General features: G+C 44.7%; 2 protein-coding genes across 3 annotated transcripts in view; one reads left to right on the forward strand and one right to left on the reverse strand.

The window, feature by feature from the left end:
* The window catches only part of LOC122553785 (dedicator of cytokinesis protein 2-like), a 1,246,386-nt gene that overhangs the window by 517,917 nt on the left and 702,636 nt on the right, over positions 1–25,833 (forward strand). The window lies entirely within an intron of this gene.
* The window catches only part of LOC122553933 (uncharacterized), an 86,001-nt gene that overhangs the window by 46,555 nt on the left and 13,613 nt on the right, over positions 1–25,833 (reverse strand). Inside the window, exon 2 of the mRNA XM_087991751.1 lies at positions 18,296–18,370. Within this exon, the coding sequence (XP_087847877.1) occupies positions 18,296–18,370 (75 nt within the window). The remainder of the gene's footprint in view (positions 1–18,295; positions 18,371–25,833) is intronic.

A 25,833-nucleotide genomic window follows, 5' to 3' on the forward strand; every position in this document is an offset into this window, starting at 1 on the left:
ACATGACACCCAATTAAATTGATCCCTCCTTCCCGCCCTTGGTCAATATCCGTCCATTTCCAGCATATTCATGTGTTATCTAAAAGTTTGAACACCCCTGAAGACCATTTGGATATAGCCCCATTCCAGATATCCCGAGTTTAAATTTGGGCTGACATTCTCAGTGCAATACTGGCGGAGTGCGGAATTGTTGAAGGGGGTTTCTTTTGGATTATTTGTTAACCCTAGGAATAGGCTTTGCCTAAAATGGCTACACTTCTTTGAAAGCTTTTCTTCCATTTTTCCTTCCATGATCTCCCACCCTGGAGCCATAGGGATTTTCTTCCCCTTCCACAATAACTCCCGCCCACTGTACAATTGTCGACAGATATCGTAGAATCTTACAAGAAAGTATTCTGGTTACCTTGAATGCCTTCCCACACAGAACTGTACAAAAGACATCAGGTCAGGAGATTTTTAAAGGTTGCTCTATTCCATATTTGTTGCTTTTTTCCATTAAGAAGTCTATAGATGGCCTGAAACCTTTAAAAGTTTGTTTTTGACTTTTTAAAATTCGTTCGTCATCAGCTTTCATGTACTTTTTGAACAGCCAACTTTGCCAGGTTTATTTGTGACCTTTGGGAGGATGGTCATTCCTGCTCTTCAGCAAATTGTCTCAGGCCTTGAGAGGTTTTCCACTTGGCCTTATGAGTCTTGATCAGTGGTGCTGGAAGAGCACAGCAATTCAGGCAGCATCCGAAGACAAGCAAAATCGACGTTTCGGGCAAAAGCCCTTCATCAGGAATAAAGGCAGAGAGCCTGAAGCGTGGAGAGATAAGCTAGAGGAGGGTGGGGGTGGGAGAGAGTGGCATAGAGTACAATAGGTCAGTGGGGAAGGAGATGAAGGTGATAGGTCAGGGAGGAGAGGGTGGAGTGGATAGGTGGAAAAGGAGCTGGGCAGGTCGGACAAGTCCGGACAGGTCAGGGGATCGAGTTTCTGGAGGTTAGAAGCTAGGATGAGGTGGGGGAAGGGGAAATGAGGAAACTGTTAAAATCCACATTGATGCCCTGGGGTTGAAGTGTTCCGAGGCGGAAGATGAGGCGTTCTTCCTCCAGGCGTCTGGTGGTGAGGGAGCGGCGGTGGAGGAGGCCCAGCACCTCCATATCCTCGGCAGAGTGGGAGGGGGAGTTGAAATGTTGAGCCACTGGGCGATGTGGTTGATTGGTGCGGGTGTCTCGGAGATGTTCCCTAAAGCGCTCTGCTAGGAGGCGTCCAGTCTCCCCAATGTAGAGGAGACCGCATCGGGAGCAACGGATACAATAGATGATATTAATGGATGTGCAGATAAAACCTTGATGGATGTGGAAAGCTCCTTTGTGCCTTGGATGGAGGTGAGGGAGGAGGTGTGGGCGCAGGTTTTACAGTTCCTGCGGTGGCAGGGGAAAGTGCCAGGATGGGAGGGTGGGTCGTAGAACACACCAGATGGCCTCCTTCTTTAGAGACCGCAATTTCCCTTCCCACGTGGTTAAAGATGCCCTCCAACGCATCTCATCCACATCCCGCACCTCGGCCCTCAGACCCAACCCCTCCAACCGCAACAAGGACAGAACGCCCCTGGTGCTCACCTTCCACCCTACCAACCTTCGCATAAACCAAATCATCCGCCGACATTTCCGCCACCTCCAAACAGACCCCACCACCAGGGATATATTTCCCTCCCCACCCCTCTCCGCCTTCCGCAAAGACCGTTCCTTCCGTGACTACCTGGTCAGGTCCACGCCCCCCTACGACCCACCCTCCCATCCTGGCACTTTCCCCTGCCACCGCAGGAACTGTAAAACCTGCGCCCACACCTCCTCCCTCACCTCCATCCAAGGCCCCAAAGGAGCTTTCCACATCCATCAAAGTTTTATCTGCACATCCACTAATATCATCTATTGTATCCGTTGCTCCCGATGCGGTCTCCTCTACATTGGGGAGACTGGACGCCTCCTAGCAGAGCGCTTTAGGGAACATCTCCGAGACACCCGCACCAATCAACCACATCGCCCAGTGGCTCAACATTTCAACTCCCCCTCCCACTCTGCCGAGGATATGGAGGTGCTGGGCCTCCTCCACCGCCGCTCCCTCACCACCAGACGCCTGGAGGAAGAACGCCTCATCTTCCGCCTCGGAACACTTCAACCCCAGGGCATCAATGTGGATTTTAACAGTTTCCTCATTTCCCCTTCCCCCACCTCATCCTAGCTTCTAACCTCCAGCAACTCGATCCCCTGACCTGTCCGGACTTGTCCGACCTGCCCAGCTCCTTTTCCACCTATCCACTCCACCCTCTCCTCCCTGACCTATCACCTTCATCTCCTTCCCCACTGACCTATTGTATTCTATGTCACTCTCTCCCACCCCCACCCTCCTCTAGCTTATCTCTCCACGCTTCAGGCTCTCTGCCTTTATTCCTGATGAAGGGCTTTTGCCCGAAACGTCGATTTTGCCTGTCTTCGGATGCTGCCTGAATTGCTGTGCTCTTCCAGCACCACTGATCCAGAATCTGATTTCCAGCATCTGCAGTCATTGTTTTTACCTTATGAGTCTTGAACCACTGCATTTTCCATGTTGATGGTGAAGGGGCTCGGGCCCTGGCATGGCTGCTTACAGCTGGGGAAGGTTGTTACCTATAAACGAGGAACAGGAGTAGGCTTTGTGGCCCTTTAAACCTGATTGTCCACTCAGTAAGATGACGGCTGGTCCATTTATCTCACACAGTAACTGTGAAAGGTGCTAAAAGGGGAGATGTGGTAATGTTACTGAACTGGTCACCCAGAAGACATTGGGTTAATGCTCTGGGAATGTGGGCTCAAACCCCACGACAGCTGGTGAAGTCTGAATTACTTTAATAAATCTGGAATGAAGAGCGATGGTGACAATGACATCTATCGCTGATGGTCATTAAAATTTCATCTCGTGCACGAAGATCTGTTAGGGAAGGAAATCTGCCGTCCTCACCTACATGTGACTCCAGGCCCCACAGCGATGCTTTAAAATGACCTAGCAAGGCCTTGCCAGTGACATTCACATCCCGTGAAAGAATAGAGAAAATAAAAGCGATGTGAGATTTTTTTGCTTAGTTCAAGAAATTAATTCTGTTATAACCAAATGAATAAAAGATAAAAGAGATGCCAACAATCTTACTGTCAGACCTTCCATTTGCCATACCTTTATTCTAATATCGTCCGTTTTATCTGTCCAGTGTAACAAGTTCTCCTTTAATATAGGGAGAGGCTGAATAGACTGGGGCTGTTTTCCCTAGACCTTATTCAGGTTTATAAAATCTTGAGGGGCACGGATAGGGTAAGTAGATGAGGTCATTTCCCTGAGGCTGGGGAGTCCATAACTAGAGGGTTTTAGGTTTCGGGTGTGAGGGGAAAGATTTAAAAGGGACCTGAAGGGAAACGTTTTTGATGTAGAGGGTGGTGTGTGTTTGGAATGAGCTGTCAGAGGAAGTGGTGGAGGCTGGTACAATTACAACATGTAAAACGCATCTGGATGGGTTTATGAATAGGAAGGGTTCAGAGGGATGTGGGCCAAATGCTAGCAAGTGGCATTAGATTAATTTAGGATATCTGGTCAGCATGGATGAGTTGGACTGAAGGGCTTGTTTCTGTGCCGTACATCTCAGTGACTCTAATTGAACACTCTATATTCTCTTTGAGTCACTGGATGCAGATGTAAGCTGTGTGTGTGTGTTTGTGTGTGTGTGTGTTTGAGAGAGAGTCTTTCTCCCTCTCTTCCCTTTCTTCACTATCCAGTGGGACAGAGGAATGTGAAGGAATAATGGCACTCATTTCAGAAGTTGAAAAGCTGCTTGTTTCTTTGGGTTTCTGATCATTGAACAGAGGTCAGTGCCTTTTTGCATTATTTATTGAAGGACAGCTCTTCACGAGAGCTGTGAGAAATTGCTGACTTCTAAGATCTGAGGGGAGAAAATAGTGCAAAGAAATGTCTGCTGTGGGCAGTAGGACAATCAGACAGAAGAGAAAATAAATAAAGCTCACTGCTTTTGGCAGAGTGATGCCAAATGTTTCCTGCAGAATCTTATCTTTCTTACATCATTTGGGGAAATGTTCCGGAGCCATCAAAAGCACAAAGCTCGCATTCTGAAAGCAAATGTCTCCCAATTAAAGGAGAGGTGACCATTCAGCCCATTCATTTATGCTAGCATAAAAATAGGTAATGCAAGGTCTGGCAACATCATGGACGCAAGGTGGCTGTTTGAAATAGCAAGCAGCCATAAAGTCAGTTATGGACCGAGTGGAGGTGTTTCACAAGTGGTCACCCAGCCTGAATTTGATTTTGGCAATTTAACGAAGATGGCATTATGAGCAGCGAATGCTGTCAACAGATTGAAAGGACTCCAAGTGAACTACTGCTTTACTGGAAGGTATATTGGAGCCTTGGGCAGTGAGAAGGGAAGAAAAAAAGGTGTTAACGCTTTCTGTGATTGTATAGGAACGTGTGATAGTAACATTTCCATCCTGGGTCTGCTGCAGTCTGCCAGCAGAGCTCAACACAAGCTGCAGGAACAACATCTCATTTTCCAGTTTGGTACTTTACAGCCTCTGGGGCTCAACATTGAGTTCAACTGTTTCAGAGCATGACCTCCATTTTGATTACAATCCCTCAACTCCAGCTGGCTGTGTCTTGCTTGTGTCTATCTGGCTTTACCCTCAACAGGCCACTTTCTCCTCCTCTCACACCTGTTTCACACCTCCACCGCACCTTCACCACCATTAGCACTCCCTTTGTCTTTTGCTCTAGGCACTCCATTCCTCCCCCTCTATCAAAAGCATTAAAAAAAAACATTTCCAGGCCCCTTCAGTTCTGAAGAAGAATCATACTGGATTTGAACTGTTGACTCTGTTGTTCTGCCTGCACGTGTTGCCGGAACTGTTGAGCACTTTCCATTTTTCTTTCAAATTTGAAAAGTATCTTACACTGATGCCGGTCTTAGCAATGCTGCATAGTCCCATCCCAAAATGCATGGATCAGAAAGCCTACACTTGGAGCATGCATACTCTCACACCAGAATTCAATGATCTTTCTAATTTTACTAGTAAAAGTGTATGGGTAAGACATGATTTCCCATTAGAATCATGAAATGCTTAGAATGAGGCCATTGCTGGCTCTTTTCGAGAGTATTGGGAGCAGCTTGAATTGAACCAAATAAAAAAACATCAAAAACAATGTATATTTGATGGTTTTAATCAAACAAAGAGGATGCTGGAGAAACTCAGCAGGTCTGGCAGCATCTATGGAGAGAGATACGGTGAGGTGTCACAGTGGCTCAGTGGTTGGCACTGCTGCCTCACAGCACCAGGGACCTGGGTTCAATTCCAGCCCTGGGTTACTGTCTGTATTGAGTTTGCATGTTATTCCCGTATTTGCTTGGGTTTCCACAGTCCACAGATGTTAAGTGAATTAGCCATGCAAGATTGTGTGCAGGCTAGATGGATTAGCCAAAGGAATGCAGGGATACAGTAGGGTGTGTATGGGTCGATGTGGACTCGAGGGGCTGAATGGCCTGCTTCCACCTGCAGATTCTAATGTTTGGCGTCAGATGTGGCTCTTCTTCAGACCTTTGAATATAGTTCCAGCATCGATAGCATTTTGTTTCTGTTGGATGGCTTTGAAAAGTCTGGCGAGGAGTAATGAATGAAGCACATTTCAGATATTCGGGGCTGGACCTTTTTCAGTGCTGTGAATGCTCATGATGCTTCTCAAATAAATTCAAGTACCGTCTGTCGGTTGTCAAAAACTCTGAAGTATACAGGAATGTGGGGATCACTGCTACATCTCTCAATTACCCTTTATTAGGGTCTGACCATGAAGCGGTTAACATTAATATTACAGCAGAAGGTGAACTCATAACTCTATTCTGGCTGTTTGAAGATTTGAATTCAGTTTACATTCTTAGAAAAATCGATAACATGCTCTTGAATTGTTGGAAAAACCTAATTGATCCTAACAAGTCTCTCTGCTCTGATGTAATTCCGATAAAGGTGCTCTGAACCATTCCCAAGGTTTTTATATCCTTCCCAAAATGTAGTGCTCCTAATTGGAACACTCCTCAAACTGAAGACTGACTGATAATTTGCAAAGATTTAGTGCAACCTTCCTTGCTTTTATATTCTGTACTTCTGTTTATAAAGCCAGCATCCCCATAGTTTATGAGCAGGCTTTTCTGCTTTTCTTGCAATGTTCAAAGGTTTGCAAAAATCCCCTACCCCAGATCTTTCTCGTTATGATTTCACCTGACAAAGGAGCAGCGCTCCAAAAGCTTGGGGTTACAAGTAAACCTGTTGGACTATAACCTGGTGTCGTGTGACTTCTGACTTTGTCTACCCCAGGCACCTCCACATCATTGCTAATTCTGCACCTGACAGAACATTGTGCCATTTTGTTTATACTGTGTCTCCTCATTCTTCTTTCCAAAGTTCATAACATCATCCTTCTCCAGATTACATTCCAGCTGCTCCTGAAGTCTGGTATTATTGTGCTTTTTATTCGCTGTATTTCCAAGCTTCGGTCCACTGCAGGCTTTGATATTGTTTTCACAATACCCAACTCCAGGCCATTAAAAAAAATCATAGACCAAAGGTCTGTACTGTGCTATACTGTTCTATGTTCTATGTTAGTGGTGTTGATTGAGGGATAAATATTTGCCGATAGATGTGAACTATTATCTGAGATGGAAAACTGCCTTAAATCTTGTTTAGGTACACTGTGCAACTCCCCATCTATTGTAATAATAAATTGCTGATTTGACTTGAGTTGCATGACAAAAAGGGAGTGTGCCACATAGCCACAGTATTGTCCCAGGTCCAACACCCTAGGAAGCCCAACAGTGTACAACAGGCAAGTGACACTGCAGTGTCTTCAGATGACACGACAATAACAGCAACTGAATGAGCGAGTCAAACTAAAAGGAGCAAGCTGGAAAGGCAACGCTTGCTGTGCTATTTTGTATAACGTATGCTGTGTTTCTGAATCAATGAGGATATAAATAGTCATTCAGTTGTACAGAACATGACTATTGCTGAAAAAATTGCTTCATTGATGTTTTTCTGTCTTGCACTCGTCAGCATATTCCTCAGAATGCTAATGCAAAACGGAACCACGTTTGTATACTTTATGAGAACAACTTGCCAATTGGTTGAGAATTAGTGCTGTGGAGAATGCACCAGTTAGGTGATGATTGACAATTAACCACCAAATTTCATTCAAAATTTAAACCACGCTGGTCAGATCTGATTGGTCAAGGCCTGAACAATCGTTTCATGACTGTTCATTGATTTCTTTTGCAAATTGAGGTCAGGGTGTACGCACCAGGTTTTACTGTGTTCTTACGCACACCACTGCCCCACCAATGTTTGCCCTATCTGTTATCAAATGGGCTCTGAAATCAATGGAAGTCAACCAGATGAATAAGCAAAATGCCAACAGAATTGCTCGTTGTTGGGAACCCTCTCAAATAGAAATTCTTGTACTATTGCATTCAAATCCTCTGTCTCAGTAGCCTACTCCAGCTCCCCAACCTTCCAAGATATCTGTGCTCCAGAGAATGCTTTGGAAATGATGACGCAGGTCAAAACTGGACTTGCATTTTCAGGTATACAACTCGAGATTGGGCCAGTTCCATCATTTGTGGATTTCTTCTAAAATTCCCAATTTTAAATGCTCCTCCATTGAACTACTTAATCCCTCAGCTCTGGAAATCCCTCTCAAAACATACTGTCATAACTATCTTTTGGCCATTTTCCCTGTACGTGGCTCAGTATTAAATTTCACCTAATACCACATCCGGTGAAATACCTCAGGCTGAGTTCCATAGGAACATAAGAACATTACGCCAACAGGAGGCCATTCAGCCCATCAAGCCTCCCTTCCCATTCAATGTGACCATGGTTCATCAAACACTTCAATGCCTTTAACCCACCCCATCCCCATAACACTGTCATGCTGCTAATTGAAAACCTATCAATTGCTACCTTAAAACATACTCAAAGACTGAACCTCCATCGCCCTCTGTGGTAGAGAATTCCAAAAGGTTAACAACCCTCTGAGTAAAGTAATTTCTTCTCATATTGGACCTGAGTAGCACTCCCCTGATTTTAGAATCCCCAACTAGGGAAGGCATCTTAGCTGCATGTACCCTATCTGTCCCTTTAAGTGTTTTGTACAGATCACCTCTTATTCTTCGAAACTCTGAAGGATACAGATCGAGTTTGATCAATCTCTCTACACTAGGATAGTTCCACCATCCCAGGAACAAGTCTGATGAACTTTAAGTGCGCTCCCTCTCTGACAATAATATCCTTTTTGAGGCAAAGAGACCAAAAACTACACACACTACTGCTGGTGCAGTCTAACCAAGGTCCCGCACAATTGAAGCAAGATTTTGCAATCCTGTACTCAAACCGTTTTAAAGCCATTAGAGAAATTCAGTATTTGTCACTGAGTCTGCTCCTTTCAGAGGAAGTGAGGGGAATATAGAAAAGGGATGACTGGTGCATGGTGAATGAGTTAAACAAATGCAGCCTTTTTTTTAAAAAGAGCCAAAGATTAATTGCTGGTTAATTATTCAGTTATTCTGGTCCTTGCAACAATAAAACTGCTGAGGAGCGTGCTGAATTCTGAGAGAGTGGGGAGACAAGGGAGGCATAAGATGAAGATTAATGCTGGCCAGCACTGCTGTTATTCATCACACCGCCATTCAATGCTCCTTCAACTTGCTGCTTGAGAAAGTACCTCCCGAAGCCTATACTGAATTGCTTTTTACTGAAGATGTGTTCAGAAAGAGACAATGCAACCAACCCAAATAGATAGCCATTGATTGAAGTAGGCAAAAGAGAGGACTGCAGATGCTGGAAACCATAATTTAGATCAGAGTGGTGCTGGAAAAGCACAGCAGGTCAGGCAGCATCCGAGGAGCAGGGGAATCGACTGATGAAGGGCTTTTGCCCGAAACGTCGATTTTCCTGGTCCTCAGATGCTGCCTGATCTGCTGTGCTTTTTCAGCACCACTCTGATCCAAAGCCATTGATTGAATCCTATAGTCCATGATGTGTAAGGGGGAATGGTAACTGGGAGGATAATAAATTTAGCTTCGTGTTGACTTTTACCTTCCAGTAATAATTCCTGTTCTTTGCCACAGCTGCCCAAGTCCTCCCATTCCTCTCCTTCTTCCTTATTTCTTATTTTCCTTAGTTTCTGTTCTTATTTGTTCTTTTCAAGGTTATATCCAGTTCCCCATTTCAAGTTATGTTTAAATTTGCTTCCACTACCCTTTTGGACAGTGATGGTCCATATTCTAACAACTCATTGCCTTATCCTCACCTCCTCTCCAGATGATTTTGCCAATCACCTTAAATTGATGCCCTCTGGTTACCCACTCTTCTGCCATCAGAGACATGATTTACTCTTCCAAAACCTTACATACCTTTTCAACAGCTCTATTAACCTTCTCCTCTGTGAGAGAAACAATAGCAGACCCTCCAGTCCTTCAACATTGCTGACGTTTCTTATTTTCTGGCAGCCTCTGTTACAGCTCCTTTGTATCTCCTCCAAGGCCTTCACATTTTTCCGAAATTGTAGTGTTCAGAGTGGGACACAATGCACCATTGGTTTTGTCAAGAGTTGGCACTCTTTGTCTTTATTTAAAAATGTCCCAGGGAATTCTTACGTTTCTAGTGTTAAACAGTCTGGGTGAATTCTCACCTATTATTGAAACTAATTGTATGAAACTCCAGGACGTTAATCACACTCATAACCCCAGCCCTCTTGCTGGTTGTTTTCAGCACATGATGTATCCACTTAGCCAACATACTGACTGTAGATTGTGTGAGCATTTCATGACCTTCAACTCTGTTCTTGAACAGATATTTATGCTCTCCCCCCAGAGCACATAGCTGCGCTGGTGGCATGATGCCACTAATGCCATTTGTGCCAACCTGAATAATGCTTACACCTGGCCCTGATACTAACACTTTCAACTCCCTCTACAACTGCCCATCCCCAGCAGCGATGATGCTTTGCTCTGGGAGGGTCTGTGGATTCGGAGTTAGTGACCTGTTCTTACCTGAATGTTAATATAAATATACATTTTACAGCAGCGCAAAAAAACCCCTCAAAAATAGAGGGATAAGAAGAAATACAAAGCAGAAGCTTTTTTTATCACTTCAGTTGCAGGCCATGAGGATTTATAGATTTCCAAAGTGTTATACGTCTTTTGCACATTATGTTACTCTCTCTCTCTCTCTCTCACATACACACACAAAATCGCTCTCTCTCACACAGACACATTCACTCACTCTGTCTCATGCACACACTCATACACACATCCTCCCACACACACACTTATTCATTCATACATACACACTCACTCTCTCTCGCACTCATGCACTCACTCACAAACGCACTCACTCACGCACACACACTCGCTCATACATATACATATGCACTCACACAGAAACATACACATACATGTGCACACTCTCCCAAGTACACACACTCATCACAGACACGCACGTGCATGCACTCACACAAACATTGTTTCTGTCTCTCACAAACACAATTTTTGTCTTTCACCCTGTGTAAGGCATGAAACCTTGTTTTCTTGGACAGAGTTTTTGCTCAGATGGTGAGGGGTATTTCTATAGTACACTAGCACATAGTTCAGGTATGGGGATAAGAGGATATCTGAATGTTCTGTTCTATTTCACAATATGTCTGGATCAGTGCATGTTTTTACAGACTGGGAAAACGAAAGAGATTGAAACCCATCCCAAGTAGATTTTCAGCGATAAACTAGATAAAGTTCTGCTCAGTCTCTCTATGTGACTCACTTCACAGCTCTTGATCTGTATAAAAGATAACAACTAATACACTGCTTACTCCCAACTACTATCTTCAAGATAGCACTGAAGGATGGCAGTGACAGATCTTATTAGGGTTACTGTCTTGTTTGGAAGAGCAAACAGAGGGACTTCATACTAACTATATTTTCTGACATGCTCTTCACAGAAAGAAGTTGCATTATTATAGCACCTTTCACAAGCTGTCAAACCATTTTCACAGCAAATGGCTCACATCATAACTAATCAGATAGATCAAGACTGGATTTACCACATTGTAAGCTTAAAGTGACATCGCTTCTTGCAAAAATAAAAACAATAAGGAGTCTAATGCAGTGTACGCTGCACGGCACATAGCTTTGTTAATCTTTCAGAATTGTCTTGGAATCTCCAGGGTTTATCATAAAACCCACAGAACCATAAAGGTTTACAGTTCAGAAAGGGACCATTCAGCCCATCTGGTCTATCCAGATTGTCAAATAAAAGTGAAGGTCAAGTCACCGTGCTCTTATCAGACCAGTGGGCTGCTCTCTCATTAGACAGACATGACTGGTGTTAGTTTAACCTGAAGGTGACCAGGCCTCAGTTCAGAGATGGAGAAGGAGGTGCAGGTATTGAGCCCATGCTGCTGGCATTACCCAAACCATCACACACACACACTCATACACACACTCACACATACACTCACACATACACATACACAGACTCACACACCCTCATTCATACACTCACAGACGCACACACATTCATTCATACACACACACATACACTCACTCACTCACACATACACTCATACACACATATACACACACACAAATATTCTCACGCACATAGATACTCTCACAATTGCACAGACACAGAGCCACACATTCTCACACACACACAGACACACATTCCCATACACAGAGAGACACACACACAGACACTCTCACACATACACACAGCACACAGATGCACACAGACACACATTCTCATATACACAGAGACACACAGACACACACACAGACACTCTCATACATACACACAGACACACATTCTCATATACACAGAGACACACAGACACACAAACACTCTCACACATACACACAGACAGACATTCTCATATACACAGAGACACACAAACACTCACACACTGACACTCTCACACATACACACACAGGCACACATTCTCACACACACACACAGCAAACAGACACACAGCAAACAGACACGCATTCTCGTATACACAGAGACACACAAACAGACACTCACACACAGACACTCTCACACATACACACACAGACACACACTCTCTCACACACACAGACACACATTCTCACACACACATACACACACAGACACACACACACTCTCACACAGACACACACTCTAACACACACAGGCACACACACATACATGCAAACAGATGCTGTCTTTCTCTCACTCACACACACACACACACACACATACACATACACACACCAAGCAGCTGTCCAGCCAAACGAACTAAACAAACCCACCCTCCCACTGCCCCCCACTTCCCCTCCATCCCACCACTGACAAATAACAGTCCAGCCTAACCCCCTTTCCAGCTTTCAGATTATAGAACGCAAGAGTCCTAGTCATTTTGAAATTGAGTGAGCGTTTCTGCCTCTACCACACATTAATGCAGTGAGTTCCAGACTCATACTGTCATGTGGAGACTACATTTCCCCAGCTATACCTCTCACTACTTACTGTAAACCTATTCTCTCGAATATAGATCCCTTGACCAAGGATACTGGGACTTCTCTGTCCAATCATCTGGGCTCCTTACAATTTTATACATATTGTTCGATTACATACACATTATATATACAGCCTCCCTCAGCTCCCGGGGGTAGAAAATCTGGAAGAAAAGGGGTATTAAAAATACTGATGTGTTTTTGCATTTCTCATAAGTTACAGAATTGTGAGTTGGTTACAGAGCTGCAGTTGTGTAATGGCAGTATTTGAGTCATGGCGCTTATGTAGGACAAGGGTTTGGCATGTGTTGGGCGTGTGTGTGGGGCGACAGTAGGCGAGGTGGGGTTGTAGGAGGTGGGGCATCATGCAATGAAACTTCCAGGAATGTATCCGACTAGAGTTGGCAACCCTGTCAGAGCCCTGAACAGAGGCACTGACTTTCTCTCTATTTTGGCCCTATTTTGTATTTTGTAGATTCTAAGAATATTGCAGTGAGTACACTTGATGAACTCAGTGCGCAGCCAGGGAAATCATGAACCGTGTGCCTGTAATTATTCACAGCGCACTTTCGGGAACTGCTAAACTGCTGAGTTGCCCATTTTCCATCCAAACTGATTCAGTTGATTCTGACGTTTCCTTCTGGTGGACGAACCTGTGGTTTCTTGTCTCTGGGTTTGCACTTTGCCTGATGAAAAAGTGTATCAATTTGAAACTTAGCACAGCGGAACCTTTCCGTCACAAAGCCTGTGTGCTTCGATGAGATGTCACTCAATCACAAGGCAGTTTTACTGGATTCACAGCACAGAAAATGTCCAGTCTCAATTGATATAAACTGGAGCTCACACACACACTCCCCATTCACTTACTCACACATACTCCAATTTTCTCTCTCACACACACTCCCATTCATTCACAAACACACATATCCGCACAATCAAAACACATGTAAACACACTCTTCCTCTCTCTCTCTCACACACATACACACAGACCCTACCCTCTCTCAAACACCTGCACACACACACACTTGCATCCATTCACACATACTTCCCTATGCTCTCTCTCTCTCTCACACACACACACACACACTCCCATTCACACAGACATATACTCCCATTCATACACACACACAGTCCCCATTCACCTACTTATTCCAATTCACAGTCATGTACTGTCATTCATAGAAACATGTTTGAAATATAGTAAAAAGGACCAGGAGTAGGCCATCCTGAGCCTGCTCTGCTATTCAATATGATCATGGATGATCAGTCAACTCAACACTCTTCCTGCTTTTACCCATATACTTTGATCCCTTTAGCATCTCCCACACACACATTTCCATTCACCCACGCACACAGACACACACACACATATTTCCATTCATACAGACACACATGTATCCATAGAAACAAAGAAAATCGGAGCAGTAGACAATTTCGCCCTTTGAGCATGTTCCACCATTCATTATGAACATAACTGACCAGCCAATTCAATATCCTGCTCCCACCTCTCCCAGAAAATCCTTTAACCTTGTTAGCCATAGGCACAAACAGACATTTCCATTCATTTACACACTCTCATTTACACACTCTCATATACACACTCTCATTTACACACGCACACTCTCATTTACACACTCTCATACACACACTCACACTCTCATTCACATACGCACACTCTCATTTACACACACACACTCATTTACACACACACTTTCATTCACACATGCACACTCTCATTTACACACTCTCATATACACACTCTCATTTACACACACTCATTTACACAAACACTCTCATTTACACACTCACTCTCATTTACACACTCACTCTCATTTACACATGCACACTCTCATTCACACATACACACTCTCATTTACACATGCACACTCTCATTCACACACGCACACTCTCATTTACACATTCACACTCTCATTTACACAATCTCATTCACACACGCACACTCTCATTTACACACGCACACTCTCATTTACACACACACTCTCATTCACACATGCACACTCTCATTTACACACGCACACTCTCATTTACACACGCACACTCTCATTCACACAAACACACCGCTATTCTTACTTTTGTTCACCCACACACACATATACACACACACACGCGAGCACACACACACACACACACACACCCCTCTCATGGCACAGGGTGCATTGACTGCAGTGGGAGGAGGGAGTGGTGTCAGTGTGCAGGGCAAGGGCGGAAGCCATGTGGGGAGCTGCTTCCTCTGGACAAAACACTATTAAGCAAATAGAGTCCATTGAAGACAGCCCCTGATAGTCACCGCCAACACCAAAACACACCCCCCACCAAACTCTAACCTTCCTTTGGCTCCTTGAATCAAGTTGTCCCCATCCCATCTCCTCTTGCAACTGGTGCCTTAATCCCAGACTGAGCGTAAAAACCAGTGAAACATAGAAGTGAAGGGACAGCTCTGAATTATACTTAAGGTATGCAAGAGGAGTTGGAGCCAGTTCTGTCACTTTCACTTTGTATTGGATTTTCTCCTCTGTTTCCCAGTGGTCACTGACCCCAAATTGGATTGGCCAGCAACTTTCTAAGACCAAGATAGGTGTCAAAGTCACGCCCAAAAGCAATTGAGCCATGAACATCAAGGAGTACAAATACAGCGGTTCATACAGACATAATACACTAATCCTGAGTTCTTTGCAGGAGACATGATGTGGGGGGTGCCCGTGTTGGACTGGAGTGGTCAAAGTCAGACATCACATGACTCCAGGGCTCTTTGAAATCCCAAACATTTGGAGCGCTGAAGCATACAGGCACAGAATATATAGATTAGATTAGATTCCCTACAGTGTGGAAACAGGCCCTTTGGCCCAACAAGTCCACACCGACCCTCCAAAGAGCAACACACCCACACCCATTCCCCTACATTTACCCCTGACTAATGCACCTAACACTATGGGCAATTTAGCATGACCAATTGATCTGACCTGCACATATTTGGACTGTGGGAGGAAACCCGCACAGACACAGGGAGAATGTGCAAACTCCACACAGACAGTTGCCAGAGACGGGAATTGAACCCGGGTCCCTGGTGCTGTGAGGCAGCAGTGCTAACCACTGAGCCACCGTGCCGAGAGATAATTTAATGATCAGAGTATAACCTGGTGTCGTGTGACTCTGCCTTCCCAGTGGAACTATATCCCTCTCACTCTTTAAGAATTATGATTTGAAATTTGTTAATTTTATTTCCTGTCCTTCCCCCTCAAGGATATTGTCAAATCAGCTCTGTTTATCCTTTCTGCGCATTTTTGTTTAGTCTGCTGTATGTTTTGCATAAATGCTGGCTCAGCTTTTGGCTTGGTGCAAGCTTTCACTTCCTCGTAAAATATGGATTTTGCGAGTACTTTCCACAATTCCAGAAAATTCTATGTATGGCCATAATTTGGGTTTAGTTGTGGGGTCAATGATTAAATGGCCTGTGCCACAAATGCTGTAAGCTGATTTATTTTTAGATCCTGTTGTTTTTAGCAAAGTGATCTGCATTCAATAACAACCAACCAAAAGGGTCAGGGATATTGTTATTAATTACAATTGTTGGACATTGACCAATTAACCCTTTGTGATCGTGCTAAGGTAGAACTCAGCATCGAATTAAGATGTGCTGATGTTTCACTGCTTTCTTCACTGAATCGGAGACAATGTCTCTAAAACAAGGTTTAAGTGAACATACAGTTCAGAAGAGGCCCTACTAATCCTACTCAACTTTGGAGTATCCCTGTACTGAATTTACTTGGATGATGACAAAGCTTTTATAAAGAGTGACTTAAGAGTCATACAGCACGGAAACAAACCCTTCAGTCCAAGCAGTCCTTTACAGCCATGTTATCAAACTAATCTAGTCCCACCTGCCTGCGCTGGGCCCATATCCCTCTAAACCTTTCCTATTCATAAACCTACCCAAATGTCTCTTTAATGTTGTAACTGTACCCACATTCACCACTTTCTCAGGCCCTTCATTCCTCCTGTGAACCATTCTCTGTGTAAAAGATTTGCCCCTCCTGTCCTTTTTAAGTCTTTCTCCTCTCATCTAGTTTTGAACTCCCCCACTCGAGGGAACTAAGCTTATCATTCACCTTATCCATGACCCTCATGATTTTATAAACGTCAATCCTCAGCCTCCTTCTCTCCAGTGAAAAAAAGGCCCAGTCTTTCCAGGCTATTTTTCTGTCTCAAACCTTCCATTCCCAGCAACATTCTGGTAAATCTTTTCTGAACTCTCTCCAATTCAATAATATCCTTCCTACAACAAGGAGACCAGAGCTGCAGACAATACTCCAGAAGAGGCATTTACAGGGGAACCTTGATTATCTGAATGAGATGGGCGGGCACTATTTCGTTCGGATAATTGATTATTCGGTTAATTGATTCAATGCCTCTCCTCTGGGACTCAGAGTTTTCTGAAGTTTCCTTTTTCCTTGCTGTGCCTGCCTTGCTCCCTCTCTCTGTCTCAGGGTTTGTTTCTGAGCAGACACACACTTGTGTGTCAGGGACCTGCTGCATTGCTGAAGCCTCCTCTCCCCCCCCTCCCCCCACCCCGCATGCAACTCTCAGCAGTTCAATGGGACTGACACAGCGAGCACTTACTACGTCCGCTCCTCCTTCAGGAGAGTAGGCAGCAGCACACCATGCACGCCCCCCCCCTCCCCCCACCACCACTACCAACTCCACCCCCCAATCCAAGCTGCACCCCCACCCCACTTCTCCGGGGCAGCCGGACTGGACACCAGCAGTAGGACTGCTGGTGGCTTTGGGGGGTGGGTGAGTCTCAAAATAGCTCTTCCAGCACCACTAATCCAGAGTCCTACCTCAACTACCCTCCCAGGCAGTGCTTTCCAGACCCCTATCACCATCTGGGTGAAACTGTTTTTCTTCAAATCCCCTCTAAACCTTTCACTTTAAAATAATGGCCCTTTGTTCTTGATCCTTCACCTTAGGGAACACCTGCTTCCCTGCCCATGTCCATGCCCCTCATGATCTTACACCCCTCAGTCAGGTCCTCTATCAGCCTTCACTAGTCTAAAGAAAACGGCCTGAGCCCATCTCTTTATAGGGTGCTCTGAAAGAGCCTCCCTCCCCCACACCCCACACCCCACACCACACCAACATCCACCCCCAAACACAGGATGGAGTTTTCTCCACTGGGTTCCAATCTCAAAAGATGAAGAGCTAAATCCCTGAAAGCACAACCCAGCACAACTCCATTGTCAGTACTGGAGAGGTCAAAGTGTCGTTTGAACACCGATACATCCCATGTAAACATCCAGATCCAAATAGGGTCATTTTCATTGAAGAATTTAACTTATTTCTCTGTTTTTGTTCTGCTTTCTCCTCTGGTCAGATGAGTGACTGTATTTTAGGAATCATTATTATGCTATCAGGAATGATCAGATGATAATAATCTTGCCTAATGAACTACACATATTAGTGCCAACAAATAGATGAGAATTGGTTGTATCCTTGGAGACTGGATCTGCCTAATAATGTGTAAGCATTCGGAATATCTCTAATGAGCAGAACTACACACAGCTAAATTTATCTCTAAACTGTCATCGTTTAATGGAGCATTATTTGCCACTTGAAAATATTGGCTGTCTGCCCCACAGCACAGTCAGGTGTTAGACAGAAGAAATAAGAGGGTACTTCTACCTGTAGATGATGCAGGCACAGTCACGACAAGTCCCACAGTTCGCAATGTCCTGCCCAGTGTGGTAGGATTGTCTCCTGGAATGCAAACAGCAGAATTAATCATTTATCTCTTGATGACATGCACACTCATGCTCATTCCTCCTCTCCCTGTCACTCAAGGCACTCTCCTGCTTCTTGGCGGGGTGGGGGGGGAGGGGGGGGGGATTGGGGGCGGTGGGCACTATTCTTCAGGCCCCATGGAGAAATAAAAGCATCACTTGCAGAATCGTTGTGAGGTGGGTTGTGACTGGGGTCGGATTATTGGGATGGGCCTTTTTTTAAAGAGACAGCACACAGAAACAGAGGATAGAGTGGCCTCCCTCGATGCTGCAACATTCAGTGAGTCATTCTGCAAATGATGTTAATGACCACGTAGCCCTGAATTTCCCGGGGAATCTAGCTGTGACCCCTTCAGACTCTGTGGAATCAGTAGGAGCCGGCATCATCAGACTAGCTGCAGTGTGAGTCTATGAGGCTACATGGATTGGAAGATCCATCCTCTCCTGCCCAGTGAGGGGGTGACAGAGGCAAATCCCTACAGAATACTTCAACTCTCAAGTACAAATCGTTGCCAACAGGGGTCAGAAGAGAGGGGCTGGGAATGCCTCCAGGTTGAGTTGTCCTCTCTCTCTCATCTTGCCCTGATACTTTAGGAGGTTGAAATGATGGTGACTCTCTCCCTTTGTTCTTGCTCTTCCTCGAGTCAATATTCCCCACCATTCCCTGCGCCCCCCCTCACCTTCCCCCCAACAACACTTCATCCCACTGTATCGCTAGCCCATCTTGGGGTGAAACACCATGTGGGCAGCTTGGAAATACCATGAAGCTCAAACCCAACCTGATATCACTGTCCTAGGGAATTGTGGAAGGAGTTGAAACTTTATTGCTGGAACAGCACAGCAGGTCAGGCAGCATCCAGGGAACAGGAGATTCGACGTTTCGGGCACAGGCCCTTCTTCAGGAATTGTGGAAGGAGCCTTGTAACTCGGCAGGCTAGCCCATTTTTTGTTTTATTATTTATTCGCAGGATGTGGATGTCACTGGCTCGGTCCTGTATTCATTGCCTGTCCCTAATTACTCTCAAGAAAGTGGTGGTGAGCTGCCCTCTTGAACTGCGGCCACCCATTTGGTGTTGATACACACAGTGCTGTTAGCCCGATAGCCTCTCCATCTGTGCCTAGCGCCTGATAGAGGGTTTCTGACCACCTGACCATCTCCTCTTTCTTCTCCCTCATCTGGGGAGGTAGACATCAACATCAGGCGAGCTGAGGTCAGGAATCTGTGTCAGAAGCTTGTCAAACAATGCCAACACACTAAGCAGTGCTCTAGGCCTTTACTTAAGGAAGAAAAGAATCACCATAGAATCCCAACGGTGTGGAAGCAGGCCACTCGGCCCATCAGGTTCGCACCAACCCTCTAAAAGCATCCGATCCACACTATTCCTGTAACCCTGCATTTCCCATGGCCAATCCACCTGACCTGCACATCTTTGGACTGTGGGAGGAAACCAGACCACACGGAGGAAACCCACGCAGACACAGGGAGAATGTGCAAACTCCACAGAGGCAGTCACCCGAGGGTGGAACTGAACCCTGGGCCCTAGTGCTGTGAGACAGCAGCGCTAACCACAGTGCTGCCCTGGATTTATCTTTCATGACTCTACGATGTCCCAAAGAATGATCTAAGTATTACCTCTGCTTTTTTAAAAGAAATGTTTGCTTGTTAATTATATGAGACATACAACTGAGTTTTAACAATGGAGAATATAAAGCTTCCAAGGAACAGAATCATTCAGAAAAGAAGGCTCGAGAAACTCCTTCACACAGCAAGCTGTGTAATTCATGACTAGTTCAGGCCGAAATTATGTTGATACTCCAGATTAGATCAGACTGCTGGATGGATGGAGTTGCGGGGGGGCGGGGGTAGGAACAGTGCAGGTCAACATAATAGGAACTAGTTGCTCACATTGGCCTGTTTCCTCATTGTACCTTGAATCAGAATGAAAGAAGGGCTACTGGCGCCAATAAATGAAGGAAAGGAAAGGAAGGAGGGCATGTGCAGATATAAGAAGTGTTTTATCATATTACAGATTCTCAGGATTGATTGTGTATGTGTGTGTGTCTGTGTATGTGTGCGTATGCATGTGTGTTTCTGTTTGTGTGTGAGAGAGTGTGCATGCGCGAATGCGTGGGTGTTTCTGTTTGTGTGTGTGTGTGTATGTGTATATGTTCATTTGCGCGTGTGTGTGTGTTTGTGAGAGTGTCTGTGTGTGTGTGTGCATATGCATGTGTGTTTCTGTATGGGTGTGTTTCTGTTTGTGTGAGTGTCTGTGTGTGTGCATATGTGTGTGTGTTTCTGTTTGTGTGTGTTTCTGTTTGTGTGTCTGTGTATGTGTGCATATGTGTGTGTGTTTCTGTTTGTGTGTGTTTCTGTTTGTGTGTCTGTGTGTGTGCATATGTGTGTGTGTTTCTGTTTGTGTGTGTTTCTGTTTGTGTGTCTGTATGTGTGCGTATGTGTGTGTGTTTCTGTTTGTGTGTGTTTCTGTTTGTGTGTCTGTGTATGTGTGTGTATGAGTGTGTGTTTCTGTTTGTGTGTGTTTCTGTTTGTGTGTCTGTGTATGTGTGGGTATGTGTGTGTGTTTCTGTTTGTGTGTGTTTCTGTTTGTGTGTTTGTGTATGTGTGCGTATGTGTGTGTGTATATGTGTGTGAGTGTGTGTGAGTGTGTGTGTGTCTGTGTATGTGTGAGTGTGGATGTGTGTGTCTGTGTATGTGTGTGTGTTTCTGTTTGTGTGTGTATGTGTGCAAATGTGTGTGTGTGTCTGTGTATGCGTGTGTTTCTGTTTGTGTGTGTATGTGTCTATGTGTGTGTTTATATGTGTGTGGATATTGAGATGTTGACAAAGTAGGAGGAGCTGCGGCGAGCGAACGAGGGAGGTAAAGACCACTGAAACGCCAACCCCAGCAAGCTCATTTTATTCATTCAGTCAGCGTTAGAAGATAAAACACTTTGGGCTATGAAGTGAAGAGATCAGGCTGGACTGCAAAACCTCAATGCACTGACGAAAATGTAAAAACAGAGCCCAGAATTGGCTGGAGTGCAACGTCAAATCGTTTTTAGATGCTGCAGAAATGATTTGAATTTTGGGAGGAGCTGGACTGGCTATCTGCTATGAACCCCTCTCATCCACCCTTCACTATTTTAAAAAGCATTTTCCACTGCATTAAAATAATTCAAAAGTTAAAAGCAGCCTCACTTTGTCAAGCCACATGGATCTTAACACGACCAGCTGTAAGATAATTAATTTTTGGAACACAGGCTGGAGCCTAATAGTCTGAGTCAATCCTTGCTCAGAAGTCTTTGGGGATTCCTATATACATGACTCCCCTCCCACATCCTGACAAAACAGCAAGATCTCATTCGTATTTGGTGTTTCACTCTCTGAGTGTGTAGCTCTTTCTCAACCTCTGGGCTCTTTACCTGCCTCATGCCTGCCTTCCTCACCGATCACTTTGGGTTGACACGAGTCAAGGCTTCCTTTTGCAAGGTTGTATGGGTTTCCTCTGTCTGCTGTTTCAACAAAGGGATTAACCTTAATATCACAGAGAGCTATTTCAAAGCCACTTATTTTCTTCTGGTCACGCCACATCATTGTAAGCGTTTTGCTTTTCGTGTAATGTGGCAGAGTTCCAATCCATTCTCCCAGTGGGGAAAGTAATCCCCTTAAAGAGCTCCTCTGGGATCTGACAGTATTGGCGAAAATGTTCAACCATTGCTTGCAGAGCTCAGGACGTTGCTCAGACATGAAGAGCAACCATTAAGATAATGGCAATACAGCACTTCAAGGCCAGGCAAGTCAATCTTATTAGTGCTTGTATCTGTTTACCTTGGAGGGGAATCAGTCACACAGACTTTAACATAATCGACCAAAATCGCCAGACAGGGAGATGAGTGAACATTTTTTTTTAAATGCACCATTTTGTTGTCTAAAATGCAGTGTCTGAAAGCAATACAGCCATAATTTTCAGAAAGAAATTCAATAAGTAGAGTCATAGAGCTATACAACACAGAAACTGACCCGTCAGTCCAATTCATGCCAACTGGATATCCTAACTAAATCTAGTCCCATTTGGCCCATACCCCTCTAAACCCTTCCTATTCATGCACACATCCAGATGCCTTTTAAATGTTGTAATTGTAGTTTAGAGGAACCTCAATTATCCGGCATTCGATTATCCGAATACCGGATTATCCGGCAGGATTGCAAGGTCCCGATGCTCAGCTAAACTATGTTATCTGGCATTCAATTACCTCGAGTTCGATTAACCGAGCAAAATACTCCCCACCTGTGTCCTTCAGATAATTGCGGTTCTTCTGCACTTGGAAAGATTTGCAGAGCCGTGGAGGTCTACAGCATAACAACAGGCCCTTCGGGGGCCCATCGATTTTGAGCCAGTCAAAAGCAAACACCTAACAATTCTAATCCCAATTTCTGATTCTTGCCCCACAGCCTTGTATGTCTTGCCATCGCAAGTGCGCATCGAGTCACAGTCATACAGTGGGGAAACAAACCCGTCGGTCCAACCAGTCCACACTGACCATAATCCCAAACTAAACTAGTCCCACCTGCCTTAGCTTGCTCCATCTGAATACTTTTAAAATCTTATGAAGGTTTCTGCCTCTACCGCCCTTACAGGCAGTGAGGAGGCTCATCTGTTCTGGAGGGCTGTAATTAAATCTCGGAATGGGTTGGTTAGAAAGTATCAATGAAGCCTCATTGGCTGTTACGGTGGTGGTAGCATCCATACCTCTGAGCCAGGAGGCCTGCATTTAAGTCCCACCTGTTCTTTTGGTGTGTGAGTGCATCTCTGAGCAGGTTGTTTGAAAATGTCTTCTGAAAGGAAGGTATCTGAGGATAACGCAGGATAATGGAACGAAGGTCGGCCATTATCTGATTGAATAACGGAACAAGCTCAGGGAGACTTACAGCCCACTGCTGTTCCTATTTCTTATGATCTAAGGTAGATTGGAGCCAACAGTATTTAATTCCCAAGTCTCATTTCTATAATTTGGTTTTTTTTTCCCTCATCATGTTCCTCGCGAGGCAACATTTTCATCCGACATCAGAGAGCTCTTGGGACCATAATGATGTCTCATCTAGCTCTAACACCTGCGGCTGTCAAAGGCGGCAATAATAGATTCCATTAAGATTACGTTAAGTGTATATTTAAGTAAAGTGCCTTTAATTTCCTTTGATGGGTTTTATGCTTGTTAAGGTAAGGGATGGTAATTATAGAGAGAAGAACATCTACTTTATATTCAGAGGTGATGAGAGATACTCATCACAAAAGTGGCGTGCCCTTCTTTAGATCTCCTTATGTTTAGTGAGTGATGCTGGTACATTGCAAAATGATCATCTGCCAAGAGACTTGACAAAAGGACGACTACCCTATAACTGCCTGATTTCAGTCAGAATCTTAAAGAACTGGCCCCGTTGTGGCAATGCTGCCTCTATAAAAGAGCTCTCCAATTCAACCCACCTCATTGTCCTCTGCACATGACCCTGCAATGTTTCTTTTAGTTTCCAACACACAATCTCATTCCCCCTTTACTGGGATCCTGGGTTCATCAATAGAAGCCATGACATGGAGGTACCGGTATTGGACCGGGACGGACAAGGTCAGAAGTCACACGACCCCAGGTTAGGATTTATTTGAAATCAGAAGCTTTCGGAAGCGACTTAACCTGATGAAGTAGCAGCCCTCCGAAAGCTCGTGATTTCAGATAAACCGTTGGGCTATAACCCTGGTGTCGTGTGACTTCTGACCTTCAGCAAGGGAGGCAGGGAATACAAAAGCAGGAAAAGTATTGTAGATTTTTTTTATGAAGACGAACCTCCTTGGCCTCAACTGTGTTGTGTACCCAGTTCCCAGCACAGCACCTTAGAGAGGGATGTGAAGGCATGGGAGAGTGTGCAGAAAAACATTTTCAAGAAGGGTTTCCGTGGATAAATTGTAGGTGATAAAAGAGCGGGGTTGGGGGGGGGGTGTTCTGTTCAGATTTGAGAGAATAGAGGTATTCAAAATCAGGAGGTGGCTGAGCACAGTAGATAGAGAGAAGCAGTTTGACCATTGACAGAAAGTGTGTGAACCAGTGTACACCAATTTAATATAAAAGTCAGAAGAACATGTTGCAACATGAGGAAAATAGAATCATAGACTCATACAGTATGGAAGAGTTCCTTTGGCCCAACATGTCCATACGATAAAATCTGCTCTAAATCTATATTGTCTCATTTTTCAGCACTTACAGGATCATAAAAGAAAATTGTTTTAATACAGTGAGTGGTTAGGTTGTGGAATGCACTGCCTGAGAGTGTGGTGTAACCAGATTCAATCTTGGCTCTCAGAGTGGATATGAATGATTATCAAAATTACAAGGCAAGGCAGAAGGCTAGCATGACTTGATGGACTGAATGACCCCCTTCTATGCTGCAACCATTCGATGATTTGATCATTAATCTCCATTCACCGTTCATTCAGGCAGTGAATTCCAAATGGTGGTGATTTGCTGCTTCAAGAATTCTCGTTATTTCCACCCAATTGTTCTGAATCTGTTTCCACTGATTAGCAACTCACTTGCTGGTGGAATAAAGATTCTGACTACTGACTTTGTTGGAGCTTTGGATTTATTAAAACTCTCCATTTTTGTTTAAGGAGAACTTCTCATCAATCTCCAGAGAAAAGTGAGGTCCTTCATTCATCTACCTGGCGTTACAAGAAGATTTGTGTGGTTTCTTTCAATTATTTCTTTATCCTGTTTACGTGCCTTTTTGTTGAGATGACTCAGGCCTGCATGATGCTGTTTAGTCTGCCTAAGTGAAGGTCTACTGCAGAGGCCAGAGTAAAGAGTGCAAATGCTGAACTCACTAAGAATTCCTTCTCTCAGTGTATCATCACTCTGTGAAATTCTGTTCCCCGAGAGTATCCCAGATCATTGTTTAGACTGAAAGGCAGAGTTCCTCAGATGTTTGATCAGCAAGGGAGTTGTGGGTTCTATGGGCCAGGCATAAAAGTGGAGTAACGGCCACAGTCAGTTCAGACCGGATCTTAATGAGCAGCAGAGCACGTTTGAGGGGGAAAATAATGTTCTTGTTGTTGTAGCTCTAACAGTCAGGTATTTACAGCAGATGGAAGGTGACATGCACTTCTGAGTACTGCACAGCTGGAGTACTGCACTGGGCGGAACGGTGGCACAGTGGTTAGCACTGCTGCCTCACAGCGCCAGGGACCCGGGTTCAATTCCCGCCTCAGGCGACTGACTGTGTGGAGTTTGCACATTCGCCCCCGTGTCTGCGTGGATTTCCTCCGCGTGCTCCGGTTTCCTCCCACAGTCCGAAGATGTGCAAGTTAGGTGAATTGGCCGTGCTAAATTGCCCCTAGAGTTAGGTGAAGGGGTAAATGTAGGGGTATGGGTAGGTTGAGTTTCGGCAGGTCGGTGT

Source organism: Chiloscyllium plagiosum, unplaced genomic scaffold (assembly GCF_037043375.1).
Source record: "Chiloscyllium plagiosum isolate Xiang-an unplaced genomic scaffold, Cpla_swu_hap1 HiC_scaffold_1, whole genome shotgun sequence".
NCBI lineage: Eukaryota > Metazoa > Chordata > Chondrichthyes > Orectolobiformes > Hemiscylliidae > Chiloscyllium > Chiloscyllium plagiosum.